We start from the raw sequence: 21,003 nt of genomic DNA, 5'->3' as shown, positions 1-21,003 counted from the left end.
TTGCAGAAAAGGAATAACAACTAGTTGTGCTTTTTGGGAGGCCTGAAAATGTTGAGAACATTTGAGAAAAAAGGCCAGATTTGTAGGATCCGGAATCCCTGTCAGAAAAATTACACAAGACTTTTCTTAAGTAGGTTACAGACATCTCTGTCACTGTGGTTGCACCCATAACACCTGACTCACTCCCAGTTATAGAACAGGATCAACCAACTGAAAGTACACCAGGACAAAGGCTCAGAGATCCTTGCACTTTAACAGCTCTACATCGAGGTGGACAAGTGGCCCTTGAGCCCAGTTCTAAAGTTTCTGCTGATGACTACAATGGAATTTGGGTGTGAATCCATTCACCTTCAATTCCTCTATCTAGAATATGATAAGACCAAGCCAACAATTCAAGCTACAGCTGTGCTTATACTTAAATGCCTTCTTTTCCTGTTGGCCACATTTCCTTTTTTAAAAGGCCATCCTGTGGGAATAAAGAGCTCAAAAGCTAAATAAAAACCTTTTGCATTTCATAACGAGATTTTTAAAGCATTCATCTTCCTCCACATTGCCAAACATTTTTCCAGCTCACAGATATTTCAAAGAGGTATTTGAGGTCTGGGCACAAACAGTGCTTTGTTTCTATATTTATGGTAAGATCTTTGTATGGAAAGATTATAGATGTTTTCCATTTTCAAATAGAGGACTTTACAACTTGCTTCACTCAGAAGAAAGTTTCCATTAGTCTGGAAACAGCCAGTGTTGGCAGTGCTAGCTGAGCAAACAGTAAATTGAAAAATACAGCAGATGTTACATGAGAGAGAATAAAGCAGGAAAATCAACAAACATTTGTCTCCAAGCCTGGGCTTGTCCATCAGTTAGTTTCACTGTGATGGCCTCCCAGAAGCAAGTACTTGAAGGCAAGTATTTGTCTGCTACATAAACTGGAATGCCAAGTATTTGCAACTTGCTCTAGGTTGCAGGAGATGTGAGTCAGTGCTGTTGAAATCATTATAAAGTGATGCTAAAGTTGGGGTATTGGAGAAAACTACCATGGGGATTATCAGCTACAGACAAAACAATTTCTCAAGAAAAAAGCCATCACAAGGCAGCTAGTGGAAAAAAATCTGAACACAGGTATTGCTCTTCCTAGTGAGATCACACAAATGTTTATGCAAACAACTTCCACCGCTTTTTGTATCAGCTTAAGATATAGATAAAATAAATCCTTACATTAAGAGTTAGGGGAAAAGAAGAACAAATACTTTTCCCTGCTAGTAACCTTGACTGCAGCCTAGGTGAAAGATTGGAAAGACACCAAACCTACCATGACTTTTTACACACAGCAGAGAGAATGAGGTAAAGACACAGCAATCAAATAGTAAAAGGAACCCTATGAAGTCTTCTGGGCATTAAGACACCTTTAAATGCAATGGTAGAAACAAAACACTGTCACAGAAATGCCTTTTACCCTAGCTGACCCATCTCCTCATCTTCCTGCAGCATACTGATGGGCCTAGGCATGATTCTTAATTTTTTTTTGTGAGGTTTTTTTCACGTTTCACTGAAAACTGAGAAAAGGCAAAACCACATCTTTACAAATGCAGCTTTTGAACTGGCAGCAACATGACTCATGAAAAAATGAAAAGCCATGCTAAACACTGCAACCATTATAGAAAGGCTCTGAAAATGGGATTCTCCAGTGAGACTCAACACAGTCTGAAGAAGCTTAGGACTTAGTACAGTTATAACTCCTCTGACTTCAAAGGTACCCAAAGAATTAATTTGGCCCTGTTTGTTTTGGTAATGGTGACTAGCCAAAAACAAAACCCATAAGGCTCAGGAAACATCAGGGTAATCTTATTTCCTTTCTCCCTCATACAGCAAGGATAGTGCTCCCAGCTTACTGCCTAATATCCAGGATGATGTGTGTCTTGACTGTCATTTGTCAATGCTGCTGCTGCTGCTAGAAATCAAAGATTTATGTTCTCAAAAGAGCTTTTTGGCAGAAACTCCCAATTGCACTGCAGGGTAATTCAATATACTGAAGCACATCAATGCAGTTTGCTTTGTGTATTTGCCCCCTGCCCAAATAGTCCTCTATAGACTTAATACTTAGCTGTCAGGCAACAAGCATGAACATGAATCTGTCCAGACAGATTTTGTAATTATATGTTTTGAACAACAAATCCTTCATTTCTAGGTGCTCCTTACCTCCTCAGCTGCTGCATTGAAGAGATTACCATGCCCTGAGATTGCTCAATTCAGTCCAAAAAGAGTCAGCAAATTCCTTACAACAAGATGAGACTTTTTCTAATTAATCCTCATATTTCAAGGCATTGTTTTGGATAGTGAAACATAACTAAAGTCTATCAACATATTACTCTACTTAAGAATTAGAATTCAGAGATGCTTAAACTAGTAAAGGATGACTGCTGTTTTGGTATTTACATTATGATCCATGCACAACTGAGCATGAAGATGGAGAGAGTCCATTCCCTTAGTGGTATTTCACTTGAAGTTCAAGAACATTTTTTTTCAAAATAAACATCTTCTTTTCAAGATGTTCACAAAGTACACAGAAATTGCCTTCTTGATGTAAGAATTGCATAAAGAAGAGATTAATTCCTATCTACTTAGATCTTTTCAGGGTCTTCCAAGGCTCAATCCAGGTTATTACTCTCAGCATAACTCTAGAACAATTCTCAAAATAAAAGACAATGACGATGTTTGTTACAAAGTCAATGCTAGGGGAGTAAAGATTGTACTTGTATGTGTCTTTACAAAGACACTCACAAGGAACATTGTTTTAAAAAACTACCCCCAGGAGTCTATGAATGAGCCAAAAACTACCTTGAGCATGCCACTGAAAATTACTTCCAGCTTTCCAGGCAATTTTGAGCACTGCAAGAGTAATGTTCCTTTGGCTAATTACCTCAGTGCAGATGAAGTGCTAAACCCTTTGGCTGGCCCCTCCAACAGCCCAAGCTTGCAATGTCCCAACGGATGCTCTAAAGAAATTACATTGCACAGCCAGAACCTTCTTTAATAAATTTGATCTCTACAAATAATTAAAATACTGTCCTCCACCCCAAACCCCAGGAGAAAACTTTATGCTGTACCTCAGAGGACTAAAGCTCTTTGGAACATCATGCTGCTTGACAGTCCCCAAAGTTGCTCACAAACAGACCTGATTCTGTGCATTGTTGACAGAAAATTGACTGTTTCACATGAGTTTAAGGGGACTTTGACTAGATGGAAACTGGTGAACAGAGGATCAGGGTCTATAAATTGAGGTTTCATAAATTTCAAGTTCCATACATTTAAGTCCTAGAGACATTCAGTTGTTAATAACAATTTCTCCATGCTGCAGGCTGGGAGGATCACAATCAGTCCCTATGAAGTGTGCTAGTACCCACATGGCTCACAGAGTAATGATGTAAAGCACCTGCAGACATTTCCTTGGCAACATTAGTTCAATCCAGTATAGAAAGCAAAGGGGGCTGCTGGTACCCTCAGAAAGAACCATTATCACACCAGGTCTTCAAAGAGGAAGAACTCTCTCTTATATTAGACGCCATCTCAAGCAGCATCTTTCTGCTCTCAATGAGTTTCATGTGGTCTGATGATTGTGTCACTATGTTGTTTCCACACAACTACTGTGTCATCCCATATTTACCTGTCAGAGCACAACACAGCCCTCTTTCATAGGCAGTGAAGATGCCAGGGTCTGACAGAACATGTCTAGGATCTCCCCACCCACCACAGACAGCCAAGCTCTACAAGCCCCAGCAGGCTCATCCCGGGAGGAGCACCAGTTTCTGCATTTCCTTTTCTCAAAGTTCTTCCTTCACTGCAGCTGAACAAGTAATACTGGATGTGCTGTTGGTTAACCTGTCCATACTCTTACTTCTCCTGTAAACAGTGGTTGATAGATGTTTACTACTGTTTTCACTGATGCCACACCAACTCCTGCTCTATGTCGCTCCTGTAACTCGGTTTCTTTGTCAGAATGAGGTATCAGCCGAACTGAAGCCCTGACTCACTCCCAGTGTGGGAGCTGAACTGCTGATCAAAGAGCTTTCAAGCTTTGTTATTATATACCTGATGAAGGCCAGACAAAAGACCAAACTATAGACCAGAAAATTGCTTCTTCAGCAACTTACTTTCTCATGTATCAGTTAACTTTTTCCTAGCGTTCATCATGATCTCTGAACCTCATGATATCTTACCTGGTTTTTGCTGTCGAGGTTCCAATTACAATTAGATATCTTCCAGAAGTTCAAGCGTGATCTATTTGAATGTTTCCAGAAGTGTAAAAGTACATCTATAAGTTAGCCATTGACATGAAATAGTACCACAAATAAAATGAAAACAAATCAAAAGCAAGTAGCGGGCTTCCTGTATGCTTTACTAATTTTTTCTTTTTCTGGTCTAAAATACAATTTCTGAGGTTAATTCTCCCCTCATCTTTCTCAGTGTTAGTACTACAGCCCAGAGAATTGTTCCACTATCTATGACCATTCATTACAAACATCAGTTTACTCTCATATTTTGTGTGTTTGGAACCATGACACACTATGCTCTACTCTTCCCATTAAACTTTGTAACCTCTCAGGCAGTGAAATATCCCACACTGGAAGGTATTGTTAGGAAAAAACACCATAAACACTCTATGCTAGGCTATTGCCATGAATATAGGCAGCTGAGTCAGAAAAAGAAGTTATCTGGTTAGAGCTAAAGTTAAGGGAGTACAAGGCTAAGTTATTCCAGCTAGTTTTACGTGATCTTTGGTCACAGTAAACATTGAATCACGTTATGTTATTTAAAATATATTAAAAGTTTTCTAACAGCACACTTTGCCTGGTATGATAAGGTCTATAACATTATCAGAAAAGGTAGCACACACAAGGTATCACAGACTCAAAGCAAAGACTTTTATGAAGACCACTTTCACTTTCTTCGTTTGTAAGCTCATCACTGCCCAAATGTTTGTAAAACCCCCAGTGTGACCGGACCAGAGTGTGCAACACTGGTGGTAAAAGACTGCACAGACTGCACTCTGTCAGTGGCCAAATCTCTGAGTGAAGGAGCAGTCAATTTATACAGATACACATGTAAGAAGAATATTTATGGATTTTATATTCCTAGATACACATTTTAGTAATATGCAGGCCTCATCACCAAACCCAGTGCTGTCATCTGTTAATGCATGACATCAGTGTGGTTGCTCATTTAGAAAGAGCAGCAGATGAGGTCACAGAGTCATTAAGGGCTGGAAAATACCTCTAAGATCAGCTGAACTATAGCCCTCTGTGAAGATAGCCTTCTACACTCAGTGTCAGCATGCAGTGAACTGAGAAGTCAGCCAAGCCACAGACAGAGACCTTTTTTGAGAGGGACTAAATCACATGAGAGGACCTCCCCCTGGCAAATCGACAGGGCCAGGCTGCTTTTAGCAAGGGCAGCTACTCCTGAAAAGGATGGTGATGGCATAAAATGATTAGCATAGGAGACTGTTCAAGGGCAAAGCACATTTGCTAATGATGACTATAGTGCATTAGCCTGCTGCTGGGTCCATGCCATCTGAAATAATTTGTTAAAGTTCTGGAGACCAATATGGCACAGAAACCTATTGCAACAGAAATAAATTAGAACAGACATCTTTTGAAACAGAGGCAGCTTATACTTCATGGTGAGCACTCGCTTATGAGTTCCAGGGTTTTCAACAAAAATCAAGCAGATGCTTCTATTCTCTTCTGGGCAGGGCTGGCCTGAATTTTGGTAGCACAGTTTTGGCAGTACTCCATTATTACTATGGCTGGTTGCAATTGTCATTTTGCACGGAAATCTGTAAATCAAAAGGCTGTTTAAAGTGATTTTGTTTTTCCAACATTTATTTTACCAAATGACCAACCATCATTTTAGATACACTCCAAACTCAAACATCTTCTAAATGGCTGTGCAAGGAGTAGTCCATATTCAACAATGGCAAAATTCTCTGTGAGCTAGGAAAGTACCATCCTGCCCATCTGTCAGATGGGAAGCAGGAAATACACAGAGAAGCAGGGCTAATTTTCCTGACTTACACAGATTCATTCACATTTCTCCTTGGCTCATGAAAAGACAGCTTCTTTATACTCACATTTCTTGATTCCTGACACCAAAACGAATGGCAAATTCAGTCCCTATTTAAAACTACTGGTTCTGGGTTATAAAAGGTTACTGATTAAAATGTACAAAGTTCCAAAAGGAAGGCAGCAAGCAAGTGGATCCAGCAGCAACTGCCATGTGTCTTGTAAATACATTCTGGAACTGGCACAGTAGGACTGATGATATTATGATACTGACAGCCAAAATAACCATCTACCCAGGACAAATAGCAAATCCTGAACTGTGAAAATTTTTAAGCATTTATTCTGGAAATGTGAAAATCAAAAGGAAATTGAAAAAAGATCAATAAGAAATCTTTTAAAGTTGCCCTTGATTAAGCCATTTTTGTGTCATCTTACTAGTCACTTTCCTGAGCATGCTAAGAATGTTCTCAGGTTTTGTGATAGGTTTATCACTTTGTTTTTGTCACTGCCCTGGAATTATTTTCCCTCTTAAAAATCTCTTCTCCCATGCAGTAATTTCACCTTTCAACATCCAGTCACTGAATTTTGTTATCATTTTGCCTTTTACTGTCAAATTTCCATCAGTAAGAAACTGTGTTTTCCTGAAGAGCTAATTAACATTCTATTTAACCAGTTATACTCGTCTTGTAGAACATACTCTCTATTAGATTCTTCTATTATTCTTCTCATAACACTTCAGTCAGATTTCAGCATCCCTCTTGAAATATTTCCAGCAAAATTGGACAATTTATTCCCCACAACTGTTGCACTCATCCTTAACTCAGAGGAACTCTCAAACTCTTTACAGCATCACCCATTCTACCTACAGGTTTGCTATCAGAGTTAATATTCATCTGATGATTCAGTATGACTCCCAAACTTTCCTCAGAATCTTGAGGTGTCAGGGCATGCCTTCATCTGAGGAATTTCATCCTTCCTAAACACACAGCCCTGCTTTTGTTAACATTCCTACATGTGTGAGCCTTAACAAAAAGTAGTAAGATTCACTTTCTTACAGCTACAAAACACATATAGAGCAGTTTTTTTACTTCTGTGTTGCAGAGGGCCACAGGAAAGGTCCATTTACCATGTTCAGACATTATTGTCAGTGAAAAAAAATATGAAACACTGCTAGGAAAGAGCCTTCATGATTGCAGAAGTGTGAAGAAAAATAGAAATCTCAGCTAGTCCTACATAAGGCTTTGTTATTGATATGAGCCTTGTGAGCCAGGGTTTGAAAGGAGAAAGCCCAAAAGCCTTTTTTAGCAAATCTAACTCCTGTCATTAAACAGATTGGAGGCAGAAGCCATCAGAGACTCTCTGTAAACTTCTGAAGTGCTGAAACTAACCCAGGCATTCTACTAATTTAGCCTATTGTTCCAGAATGCATGACAGATCTGAAACTTTATTAATGATCCCACATACACATGGAAAGAGAGAGCACCTTGTTCATAAATTATTTTTAACCTTTTTATTGCCCTGGAGGATCCAATTATTTTGAATGATTAAGTGACAAAATAATTAAATAATCAAAGCTGTACAAACCAAAACATTTAACTAATTCCTATTTCACATTTGTTTCTGAAACTGAGAGTTTCTATATAATAAACTGAACATTAGAGAGATTAGACATTGTTCTCAGTAGCTAGAAGTGTCCCTGCAAATCAGGCAAAAGTTTGTTGGCTAACAAATCAAATGGTCAAGAAAAATAAGGAAATTAAAGTCAAAACTAGATTTAGAAAACACAACTAAAATGATAATGTAGGAAAATAGATTGTAGGATCTAATTATTTTAGAATTTGTTGACAGGATGAAAATAACACTAAAGGGCAGGGGGGGGGGGTGGGCGTGGAAATGGAAGAGAAAAAGAATTCCAAGATGTTGTTTTATCACAGGAGGGTTTGTGTCACCTTCTAGCCTTTTGTATAAAATGTTTTGGACAAGCTCTACTACAGATAGATTTTTACCTCCAAGAATTAGAAAATCACAAGTGAATAAGCAAATTCAAGGAAAAAGTTAATTAGAGAATTTAAAGTGATTTTCTGCAAGAGAAACAAGAAAAATCAACAGTCAGGATGTTTTTTCTGATTGAAATCTCTATGTAACCAGGACAGAATCCTACATGCTTGAGTCATGCTCATGATCTTTCAAAGTCTGACCTATACACCACTTCTTGTATTATGCATGTTGTTTTCACAACTGGCCTTTAAACTTCACAAACTGAAAGACGGTTCTATACTACAAGCATTATACACAACAAAACCAAAAGAACCAGTATGTAAAAACAACATTTTCAAAACATGTTATGAGCACTTAGAGCTGCTCTGTGGATTTCATAACTGCTTGTTAGGGACAATTAAATGGGGAGATTCAAGCTGTGGTCAGTTTTATACAGCCTATCAGTGCAGACAGTGCAACCGGGAGCTGTCCCCTGGACCTTCTTCATCAAATACTGGCAGAGGTAGGCAGATTTGCTCAGGGTTTATGGGATTAATATAGGACAGGAGAAAGACTGAGGATTAGGATAATGTCTAGCTGGAGTAGGAGGAGGTGGAAGAGTTGAGGCTCTCACAAGGTTTTTTTGGAAAGCAGGCATTATAAATTTGGAGAAAGTGCAAGCCAGAGGTATTGCAGGACCAGCCAGGACCTGAGGTATTGCAGTCAGTTCTGCTGAAGGTATCATAATAGTAAGGCAATTAAAGAAAAAGGCTGCAGTCAAAGGAATAAGGATTTAGAGGAAGACTTACTTTGAAGCCCGTAGTGGGAGCCACCAAAGAGACCCATTCCACTACCAGCATTGCCAATTCTAATTGCTAATTTGCATATGGTAGCACGCAGCTGCAGCGTAAGATCAGCCCTGGAAAACCCCATTAGGGCCAGTACAGGACACTCACACAGCTCTGAAATGTGGATTAAATTTCTAATTCAAACCCCAAGAACAGGTTTCTTAATGTCTTTTAACTACATCAGCTGTATGTCTGACAATGCAGCTAGATCCATTTGGCAGCAGGCTATTATAATAGTCAGTGAAATGAGAAATTACCTGCCAAGCCCCTTCTCCAGATTAACACAGTGCACCAAACCCTTTTCAAATAGTCATTTCACCTACAGGCTATACACAGTGGCATTTCCAAATTTTCAAATATCATGTTGAAATAGGTTATTAAAATAGTATTTAACTCCAGCCTTTGCAGGCCATCAGTCTCCAAGTACATTTGGACACTGAGAAATCTGTAAAGACCATAATGGATCTCCAAACCAACTACAGGTCCTACTTGCCAGGCTGCAGAGAAATTTTCAAAGACACTCTTCAGAAATTATATCTAATGAAGCAGTGCCATCACATGCAGATTAGCTTGGCTCTCCTTAAGTCACTGGGTAAAGAGCCCAAGAGCCCATTCACATCTTAAGAAGACATGACTAGAAAATAACTTTATAGTCCCCAAAATATTCTTTCATACAACCCCATCATTCTTGGCATTAGTGAATGCTAATAAGATATTAGCCTTTGATCTGACGAAAGGGTTTCAAAGGCCTATTCACCTCCAGGGGAGAAGGAAAAAAAGAAAGATTCCACACATTGTGTTACATAGTCTGTAAAGGTAAATTTACATTTAACAACTTATTTTATCTAACAGTTTACCACCTTCTCTTTCTTCCCACTTGTCCCTTCTCTTCCACTGCTCTTTCCTCCTCCTTTGCATTTTCCAGTAGCCACAGTTTCACCTTCTATCCTCACTCTTTACCACAATGAGTACCACAACTCTCTCTTTACCACAATGAGTACCATTTTGGCTCTCATCAAGCTTCCCTGGGCAATGATCTGACTCATCAGCATAGCAATAACCACCTTTTAGCTTGGTTAGTTCTCAGCCAGCTTAGTGAGCAGATCCAATGAGCAGACAGCCACATTACCTGTGGGAATATGATACACAGAAACAGAAGCAGGATGTCTTCCTTCAGCTCCACAGAGCTGTTCGAACTTCTTACAAAATTTCACCATGAGCAAATACCAAGCAAAGAGCAGAATATCACTAAGAGGATCCACATCAGATTCAGGTGAAAATAAGGACAATAATATCTTTCTGATTAGAAAATGTAGCTATGAAACAGGTCTGAAATCCTGACAATCAAAAAAAACTTCCACAAAAAATAAGGAAACTGAACCATACCACATTTTTTGCTTCTAGTTAATAATCACCACTCTAAGGTAAAGGGTTAAGTAAACGTACAGTGCTGTGTGAAGCAGCAGTGAAATATTTGAATCTGTTGAAAAATAAGAGTTGGTGACATACTGTCAGAGGCATGCGGATGACTCCTCAGGTTCAGCTGCTCAGTGCCCCGCCTGGCACAGCCGGCGGCAGCTGCCAGAGCCCCGTGTTATTGAGGTGACCTCCCTGGCACTGGCACCGAGCAGGGGACAGCTGACATTAACAGTCTGAGGGACTGACAAGCTGAGAGTTTTTCCTCAGTCACTGCTTCCAAATAACAAACTCCTCAGCAGAAAACGACAGGCTGAAGAAACTAGGCCTGTATTTGCAACACTCATCATCTGACATAAACAATCTTATCACCTCTGCTAACAATAAAGTTTTACATAATCTTATCATGTTTCTTTTTTTCCATTAATACTTGGAAAGGCTTACGCAAAACAAATTGTATGTGGGATATTTTTTGCCCACCCACAGCGGGGGATACTTAATATCTGGAAGCACAGGGAGGATTGCCAGAGTCTGAAGTCATCATGTTTTCACAGCAGTTTCAAGATTCAGATAAATAGCTAAGCATACATGCTTATCATATGTGTCAACATGAGTTCTCTCATGGTCCATGGACCACTGAGTAAGGTAAGCCTGAGGGCTGCAAGGTGACAGAGGCTGAGCTCTCTCTGCTGCCATAAGTCACATTTCCTACATCTTTCTTCTCTTGCTGCTTGTCTCCTGATCAGAATTAGAGTTCTATTGACCCTATTCAGCTCACTGACAGTGGATATTCATGGATTTGGGGATTGAGGTTTGTTTTCAAGTTTTCTTTTTAATTACTTTCCTGACAGATTAGCAAATGTAATTGCTTCACAGATCAATCAGATGAAGGGAAGTGACAGGAAAATGTGGCTGGAAGTGTGGGAGGAGAAAGCAGTAACTCCTCTTTGCTCTGCTGGGAGCTATCAGATAAGGTTCATCCCATCTTGCAGAAGGTCTGAGCTCCAGGGCTGCAGGCACAGACTCGCCAGGCAGCCTCTCCAAGGAGCAGCGTGGGAGCTCTGCCCATGCCTCGGGAGAAGGGAGCAGCTGACGTCACCCGCACGGCTGCTCCATGGCTTCACCACCTCCCTGCTCAAGTCTTGTCCCTGCCTCTTCCACACCACACCCTTCCCAGCTCCAGCTGCAGAAAGAGCTTTTCTCATCGGGAATTCCTGCTTCAGCTCATCTTCTAGAACAAATTGTCTGTACTTTTAAAGCTTTCACCAGCAGCACTTGGTACTGTGGCACTGGTACACCTGGCACTAAATGTTCACAAAAATATGTCTGCAAGGCCCTAATTTTGCTCTGCCATCCTACTGAAGTCTCTTAGATCCAAACATCACAACTGTCCTCATTGTGCTCTCTGTGTAAAATAAGAATCAGAAGAATACGAGATGTAGTTCCCTTATTACGGACAGCAGAGTACCTGTTTGGGTTTTGTTACTTTTTTCAGGATTTGGCCTGGTTGTGGAATTATTTGTTTTCACTTAATAAAACATGACTAAACTATGCAATAACTAAAGATGGTTCTCAGAGCCCTGCTAAAAATTCCCCACACAGTTGGCTGAATGGGATTTAAAACTCTGCCCTATTCTTAGAAGTGCATATCTGCAGCAGTTGGAAAATGCTAGGTTGCAAGCAATGCGTTCCACAACATGTTTAAGACACCCATTCTGAGTATTTCAGATTCCGTGAATTTGTTTCAGCTTACATTTTAAAAACAAAACAAACAAAAAAAGGCTGAAAAAACTCCCCAAACCACCACAAAACAAACAGAGTCCTATCACTTATCTGGGCACCTGAACGCATTCTATTAAGAGTCTCACACTTGATATCACCACAGTAATTACACTTAAACTATTCACTGAAGTGGGATTTTTAGATGAGACACAACAGAGTGTTAAAGGTGGTTTGGAAAGCCTCCCACATCCAGAGGTTCATAAAATACACAAGACTAAGAACAGACAATTCTGGGAATATGAAAAACACTGCACAAAATATTCTTAAATGATTAAAAAATAATCAGTATACTTCAACAAAGTTCACTGTGTGATTTTAGAAAATAGGGGCAGGATGGTCCATATTTAGCACAATAGCAATTTTAGCTGGGTTTAACTATGTCTTATCAACATAAGATAGACCCCTACCACAGAAGGGACACTTAAGCCTGTGCTGCATTCTAAAACCTCTCCATAGCATTGAAAGATGCCTGAGCAGCAGATGTAGCATAAAATAAAAAAATCAATGTGTTAAAGAAACCTGATGATAATCATAAATAGGTGGGTTTTTAGTTTGAGTTAAAAGAAGTAATATATTTATAGTTATGAATAGCAGCAGGAAGGGAGTTGTACCAACCGAAACATAATAGTCCAAGGCTTTTCCTCCCAGAGATTTAGGGTGTGTATCTACTCAAACAAGTAAATGAGGTAGAATTTAGCTTCATAAAACTGTACAAATCTGAGATATTTGGATTTTGTTTTGCTTCAGTAAGAGGACCCAAGAAATTCATTATGTTAAAAGACCTGCCTAGTAGGGCATTACTTCTGCAATATTGGCCTTCAAAGAAAAATTTAATCCCTGCTGAGAGCTGGCAGCTGTTTTGCTATAAACTTTCTCTAAGATCCTAACATTTATACATTTTTAATAATTTCAAGTGTAAAATTTCATGGAGGGATGTGAGCCTTATTTAGATTTTCAAATTTCTATTTCTTGCTGGGTTTTCCACCTGTAAAATGCAAAACTGTGGCTCTAGCTGGAGAAGAGACTGTCTCTCAATCAGCTGAGGCACCCTCGATAACAGACTTTTGGGCCAATTGACAGGATGGCTGCAGTAAACATTTCTATTGAGACCTTCAATGAAATTTATCTCCTCCCTATTCCTGCTGTCAGAGTCAAGGCTACATGTAGACAAATGCATAGGGGCAGTATATTTGCTCACTGTGAGAATGTAGAATTCCTTTTTGTACTGAGTCCAAAACACTATTTTCGTGTTTCAAGCACATTTACCAAATGCAGCTCATCACAAAGCAAAATTATCAAACTAGTTAAGATGAACAAAATGTGAATTCATGAACTCAGTAACCACTCTTTCCAGAAAGTGTAGGCTAGGTTTTCAATTGACAACAATCTAATCAACTCCATTAACTTCAAACTCACTTTTTGAAAAAGTGAAAGCTTCTTTCTCCTTACCTTTAATGCAGTGTTTCTTCTCAGAGGCAATAGTTTGCTACCACAATAATTTATATCTCACTGTACCTTAGGCTAGCTATTTGTTTCAAAAGAAATCCCAGTACAATGAGCAAGAGTAGAACTGAGGCTGATATTGTATGCAGAGAATAACCAAGGAAAGACAGTAAGTACTGAAGACCATTTCGGGACTCAGACATTGCTCCAGAAATGAACAACAGAACTTCCATTTTCAGCTGTGAAAGTGCTTCTGTGCTGCTTCTAGATTTTGGTTCATGATATTGCATTCTTCTAAATTAGCACCCCCTTTTCTGTAAGACTTCATAATGGAACTCTCTCACCGTGTGCTGCAAATTTGCATTATTATTCCTAAATGAGGCACACAGTGCAAAAGGGAAACAAACAAAGAAATAAGTGAAGCCAAAAAAATCCAACCTGTATGACTCATTATATGATACACAAACATTTTCTGTATCACTCAAGCAATCTATTCTACCAAAAGAAAAAGAAACTTTTTATTAAAGTTGCAGAATAGGTAGATAGTTTCCTCTGGATATGTTCCTGGCAAGCAGGTTCTGAGAAAATTTGTTCTAAGAATTCTGTAGGCTGAAAACACAGCTGTTCAGATTCACTGCTCTAACCTTTACTCCATGGATACTCCTGCTGGTAAGGCAGGCTTACCAGGCAGACAAAATGACAGCTGGTCCATTTCTTCTCTTGCACATAAATCCCATTTAGAATAGGATTAAGATAACTGGAAAACAACCTATTGACTGAACAACAAACCCTGCCTAACAAGGGGATATATATGATTCAAATAATTTAAAATATTTAAAGTGGGTTTTAAATACTTTCCTAATAATGGTCACCTAAAAACAGAAGCAACATTCTAGAAACCTTCAGGTTACCTCAGCTTACTGGTTTAGATTATGGAAAGACATGTTAAATACTTTTCCAGTCTGTAACTATATAACATCCACAAGTAGGGTTTTTAAAACACTTACAAAATTTTCAAGTATAAATTTAGGACAATATTATATATTGTCCTAAAAAGATCCTAAAATTTCTAAGCAATGCAAACCCATTGATTTTCATTTGATCTTAAAATACAGATCTAATTCCTCCACCCATTGAGTGTAGATCCCATTTAATTCACAGTAGAGATTCTGGCCCAAAACAGACATCCTTACTTCTGATGTAATTCATTGCTGCTTAAAATATTTTTTCAACATTCTGAAGTCCATCTACTCACTTAAAATTTAAGATAAACTTCACAGAGGACAAAGGTAAAATAAGCAGGTTTCAGTTTTTTTCAATGTTTGGTAAAGGTGGGTTATACTAACTTATGAAAGCTTAAACAGAAAAACTCTCTCTATTGGCTTCTGCAGCAACAATATATTTCTTTTCACAGGATGGTTGAATTTATTCTCTTATCCATAAGCCAAATTTATTTAAACTCCCATGTAATCTGTCTCTTGATACACCTCAATATACTTGCCTTTGAACTTTGCATTTACTTTAATATTGTAATTTTTAAAATTTCAGATGCTGAACAAAGCATATATTAATATTTTAAAAATAGAAATTACTCTTCACTGGAAATTAAAAATGGGGTCTTTGCAAGTTTGAACAAAACCTTAGGGTGGATCAGAGTATAAAGAAAACATTAATGAATCCTTAATCCCCAGTGCAGAGGGGGGAAATCTGCTCATGTATACAGTGGAGTGATGACATACTAGAAAGGAGGAAATTGAAATTAAAAATTGGTTTCTATTGAATTATAAGGCTGCAATTTCACCATCAAGTGTTCAATTCTGTAGCATCTTATAATTTGCTAATAATGAGTTTGATTTTCCATTAAGCTTCAGGTGACTGTACCAACACGTAAAATAAAGCCTGTCACCAAATCCTGCTGAGTTGAGTCATGTCAGTGAATTAGCAGGAAAAACCCAAACATGCTGACTGACTCTTCTGCTGGTGTCCTTACAAAGACTTAAGTTACGTGATACTGAAAGTAACAAAGGGTTTCCAGATTCACATTACACCTTTATGCTGTTTGATTTGCTTAGAATTTTTTCCACAACTGGATTTTACTAAGGCAGTTCCACTTGTCCTGCAAGTTTCCTGGATTGATTTTGGACAGCTGACTCTCACTCAGGTAAATGGAAAGGTCAAAATGTGCACCATCCCTTAAGGCACAGAATGCTGTTTTCAGCAGAAGTCTGCAGCAAGTCAACTGAATAAAAACCCAGCCTGAGATCCAGCAGCATTTTAGATTCATCTTGGTAATACTGCAGTGATGATCCTGAAATCCTTACTTAGACAAAGCTTCCCCTGAGTCCCAGATAGCTGACCAGTAATTGCACAGATTAACACTTGCATTTAATGAAAGACTTGACTGCTTAAAGTTTATCTTACTTCAGGTTAGCAGTTCTAAAACACTTCCAGCTATGAATACAGCTTTTCTAAAAATTTCATCTACAAAACTAAATTGGAACAGCCATCTCAAAAAAACTCCATGCCATTTGCAATGCTAATATTACAACAGGTTAAAACATACTGGAGAAATATGAGAAATAATTTATATAATAAACTTCTGTCATTTAAATAAATTTAATAAGTTTAGAATATCTCTTTTTCTATGATTCTGGTGATAAACAAAGATAAATAGGAACAAAATAAAAGTTTACTTCAGCCATGGTCCTGTTTTGGGCATTTAACAGTTAAAGAAGCAGTGGCACGCTAACCGAGCACATTAAAACAAAGAGTTGGCAGCTCCTGAAGGAAAAGAGCTTGTGCTCCACTGTTCCAACTTGTCAGTCAACTCATGCCAGCACTCTCCCTGTCTGCCTCTTCTCCACACCCTCATTACATGTGTCTGTCTGGACTGATCTGCTCATCTGTTCAGGGACTCTTCTGACAAGTCAAAAATTCTTCCTCTTTCTGCTCTGGAATTGGATCAAACCACCTCAGCTTTTTTATTTTTTTATTTTTTTTTTAGCCCCACCAGGAGGTTTTTTGCTTATGGTCTCATTCTGTTTGCCTTCACTACTTGTCTGTTTTTGATTTGTAGAATGGAGGAAGCTGAATTGCTGAAAGAAAGATTCCAGGCCATAACAGTAAGTACTCATGGTTATAATTCACTATTAAAAGAAAAAGGCTTAGAAGTAATATTAGTAATGAGCTGCTGTGTGTTTCCTGAATAATGATTTAGCTCAGGACAGAAAAGGAAAATACTTCATTAAGATTTTAATGCTTGAAATTGTTGCTTAATAATTCTAGTTTATAAGATATTGCTTTAAGACAGCTAAGCTGACTGTACTGACTTTATTATGGGTTGTATTGGTTGTATTGCACCTTAAAATTAAATTCAAAGCAGTGAAAGTGTGTGTGCAAATCACTACTGGACAATCTAAAACACACATTACAGAATGTTTGCCTAAAGGTCAGAAGGCATCTAGAGAATTCCAGAACAAATCAATTTTCGCATTTCACAATGTGAGATTAGAGATTTTTCATTTGTACTGTGGAATTACATACAATTCCTAAACTATTAATGATCTGTCATAAGTATTGCTGTCTGAAAAGTAAAAAAGGACAGGCTTGGATTAAGCAAATTCCTCCTGTCAGTTTTCAGAGGACAGACTCAGTGAGGTTTATGCTGGAGACATTAGAAAATATTTTCAGTTTCTCTTCCAAGGGGAAATCTGAGTGATGGTTTCTAGTGTGTAAAAGGAACAACTAAAGTATTTTTAAAGTAATACAACCTGATGTTATAAAAATGGGCTGAAGCTAAATCCTCCTCTGATTTGATCTGCACCTAAATGTATTCAGTTACAAAAGACTTAAACTGATACAAAATGTGACCCTTTGAGATGAAAGGAAACCTCCGGAAGGATCACTCCCTCTCTTAGTTAATAATAAATAATGGAAACAAAGGTATTTGCCACACTCCTAACATGACAGATTAGTTGTGAAACACAACTAGCAGAATAATTGGTGAGCAGAATTAAAAAATACCTTATTGGAGTCAAAATAAATGTAAGGCATAACTGGAAATCTATGGGAATCTAACAGGTTGGGTTTTAATTCAGTTGAGTTTTAATTATGGCTCTTGATAAGAGCCAACAGGACCGTTTACTGTATTTACTTGAGACCTGACACAAGCCCACAATAAGGTAATTTGAAATGTTTTAGAGGGTTTAGAATACATTTGTTTGTTTAACTGCAATGTTGCCTGAACCAGGGTCATAACCTGGACTTTGTCTCTAGTGTATGGGCTCAAAAGATAACAGTTTTGGCACTCCAGAGAAGCCGAGGCCTCACAATGTGTTGTGTTAGGAATGGGGCAGCACTCTTGGCTGATGAGGACTCCTATATGAACATACTGAGGCCGGCATCCTCCAGCTGCAGCTTTGCTTCCAAATGAATACTGAAGCAGGGTTTTTTAAAGAAACTGGGGCAGCTTCCAGTGTCTTGCATTAGAAGAAATAGGAAATAATTTTTGGGCTCTGCCTATGACTTCATTTATTACACTTAATGAGTAAAGGAGCAAAGTGCTCTCTGCTTTCATCAATCCAGAGCAAGCAGTTGAAACGTGAGGAGTGTTCCAACTGCAGAAACAAAGTAGCCTGAGTAAGGGGAAGTTATCAGCCCTAACAACCTGCAGTAAGAGTTGTCCAGGGAAACAGCACCCTGCAGTTACAATAGGAAGCTCCTCCATGGCTCTGGCTCAAGTAAAGTACCTGGGAGTTTCAAGTGCTAGCTACCTTCCAGATGTTTGCTGTACAGGATCTAGCAGGATAGCAAGGGGCACTCCAGCAGTCAACAACTGCACCTGCACTGAAACTTCTTGGTTTCTGTTGTTAAATACCTGTCTCCTTGACAGCAACACAACCAGCAGGAGTTTTCAAAGTCTTCTGCAAATCTTTTCTCCCTATAGCAAAAAAAAAAAAAAAAAAAAAAATTATAATTGGTTTTGTTCATGATGTTCTTGTTATTAAATGTTTTGATGCTCCCATGGCTCTGAAAAGGAAGACTTTTCCTTTGTTATGTAGCTACCACCTGCTGCCGGTGTATCTAGAATATAAATGTAATAAACAAATTGCCGTCGTTTTGTTAGAAAGACTTTCATACCTTAAGATATGAAAGCTTTAATACTTTTGATGCTTAACAGGTTTTAATGTCTGGAAAATTACATGAAAATGAAAATACATTAGTTAAAACATTAGCTATTTCATGGAATTTGACAGTACGTGCAATTGCCAGGGGACCAAGACCACCATCTTTGGCACCACTTTAGAATAATGACACAAACTAATGGACTTGGCAGACAAGATATTTCACAAGACACTGCCCTGTGGATGCCTTTGCCTTTTTGTCAGACAGATCCAGTCTAGAACACAATTCATTTCTGTGCACAAAAGTCAGGAAAGAGTCCCACATGTTTCAGCAGGAGTGAAAATTAACACCAAGTCTTACCCTGCACTGATGCACAACAGAAAGGAATGGCTGAAGATGCTGTGTCATAAAAAGCAAATCCTGCTCACATTAACATGAGCACAGTAAGAGAGGATTCAAGAACTTCTGCCAGCAACATGATCATCTGCAGGGGCAGAGCACGAGGTTTAATAGAATCATGGCTCCCTTAGCTATGCAGGAATAAACATTTATTCCTTCAGATGTACAAAGCTTCATAAAGCAAGACATGATGTGCAGAAAAAGCATAGCAGAATGCATGGTAGAAAAGTGTTCTAACAGGTTTTTAAAGTTATTTTGGCATACAAGGTTCAAAAAGATTCCTCATATTTCTTAGCTTCTGGAATTAGACTAAACTATATAGATATATAGACTAGACATAAAAAAAAGACAATCTATTTCTGCTGATTTAATCTTGATAGCTGTATAACAGCTATTTAATACCTACCAGTGAAATTAGTCTATATAGATATATAGACTAGACATAAAAAAAAGACAATCTACTTCTGCTGATTTAATCTTGATAGCTGTATAACAGCTATTTAATACCTACCAGTGAAATTAAAGCATGCTAGAACACCAGATGATACAAGAAGAAAACTTTTAGAGAAAAAACACTGGACATAAAAGTAATATAGACCTCTGAAAGAAAAAAAAAAACAGGCAAAAGTTTCTTTACTAAATAGCTTCCTTATTATACAGTTAGTTTAAAATACACTAATTTATGCCTTTATACTCAGGTTTTTTCTACACAGTTGTTTATGTACAAATACTCATTTCAGACTGCCCAAACTTATTACATTACCACTGGTACAAAAAGAATACTCAAATTGACTTAAAATATTTTTTAATAGTATAAACCAAGTAAAAGTTCATTCTCTGGCTAAGAAACTTATCCAGAACATTAGTAAAAACAAAAAGAGTTTTCCTTAAGAATTGTCATAATCTGTAAACACAAGCTCTTGTCACACTGCTCATCTAATGATGGGTTATTTAAAAGCCGTTTATACCATGAGGTCAGGAATATTTCCTAAGTAAGGAAAAGTGTGAAGATCAGAGACCAGATACTCTGTCTTCAAAATCAGGTCTGGCTAAGAAAAATCCAGCATAGCAGCTTTTGGATAAAGACTCACACAAGGGGCATTGCAGAAAAAATACATATTGTAATGATCCTAAATCTGTAACTTTGTTAATTGTATTAAAGGGTATGGCAAAACACAAAACCACTGCAGAGGTAAAAATAGCATATATTTTGAGGACAGAGCCCCACCTGTTCTCTTTGGAGTATTAAAAAGGCAGACTAACACCATCAAGGAAAAATTGTAAAGGGTTTATAAATAACTGCTATACTTTGCAGACTGTGAGATCAGTATTTTGTTCACCTATGAAATCCCAGCACAGTACCAGTAGTGCCTGGCCAGCCTGTGTCCTGCCCTTGGTCCTCACAAAGCTTGGTGGTTCTTCCACTTCCTATCCTATCATATCCTTTAGAAAAGCATCCTCAGAGCCTGTGTCCCCACTGCTAATTTCTCATTTCCAGTAACAGTGCAGTGATTCAGCCAAGCACACCACGGCTCTTCCTGTTTCCAAACCCCAGATCCCAGGGAAATGGTGAACAACTCCCAGCCTTATGTCCAGCACTTCCTTACTGACTTTCTCCAGTCCTTACACACAGCTGGTTCCACAGGTGGGCTGAAAGGGCGAGGCTCTTCCTCTGCTTGTGCAGAAGTTAACCCCTTCCTAAACCATACTTGTCTGAAAACAGACTCTTTGATAAAAAGCTACCACTTTTTGGACAGAGCCAGGCTGTCCTAATTGAAAGGAAAGGATTAGCCTCCAGTCAACAAACATTTCTGCACAGGACAACAGAAGATTCCATGTATAAAGAAATAAGTACAAATATTTCTTGATTGGCATATGGCAAGGTGCCATGCCCAACAACAGAATTTTATAGCATTAAGGTTGACCAAGACAATAGCTTAATTAATACACCTTAA

The 21,003-nt window shown here is 38.4% G+C and overlaps 1 protein-coding gene and 1 long non-coding RNA gene across 2 annotated transcripts in view; one reads left to right on the top strand and one right to left on the bottom strand.

Annotated features, from left to right (window-relative positions):
* PALMD (palmdelphin) overlaps positions 1-21,003 on the top strand; it is a 46,137-nt gene that overhangs the window by 4,530 nt on the left and 20,604 nt on the right. Inside the window, exon 2 of the mRNA XM_064428150.1 lies at positions 16,602-16,647. Coding sequence (XP_064284220.1) covers positions 16,602-16,647 — 46 coding nt within the window. The remainder of the gene's footprint in view (positions 1-16,601; positions 16,648-21,003) is intronic.
* Positions 1-21,003, bottom strand: part of LOC135305036 (uncharacterized) — a 112,565-nt gene that overhangs the window by 80,585 nt on the left and 10,977 nt on the right. The window contains exon 3 of the long non-coding RNA XR_010366302.1: positions 18,298-18,464. This is a non-coding gene — a long non-coding RNA (uncharacterized LOC135305036). The remainder of the gene's footprint in view (positions 1-18,297; positions 18,465-21,003) is intronic.

Source organism: Passer domesticus, chromosome 7 (assembly GCF_036417665.1).
Source record: "Passer domesticus isolate bPasDom1 chromosome 7, bPasDom1.hap1, whole genome shotgun sequence".
In the NCBI taxonomy this organism is placed as follows: domain Eukaryota; kingdom Metazoa; phylum Chordata; class Aves; order Passeriformes; family Passeridae; genus Passer; species Passer domesticus.
The sequence above is the reverse complement of the archived record's forward strand: the minus strand, read 5'-3'. Positions and strand labels throughout refer to the sequence as shown.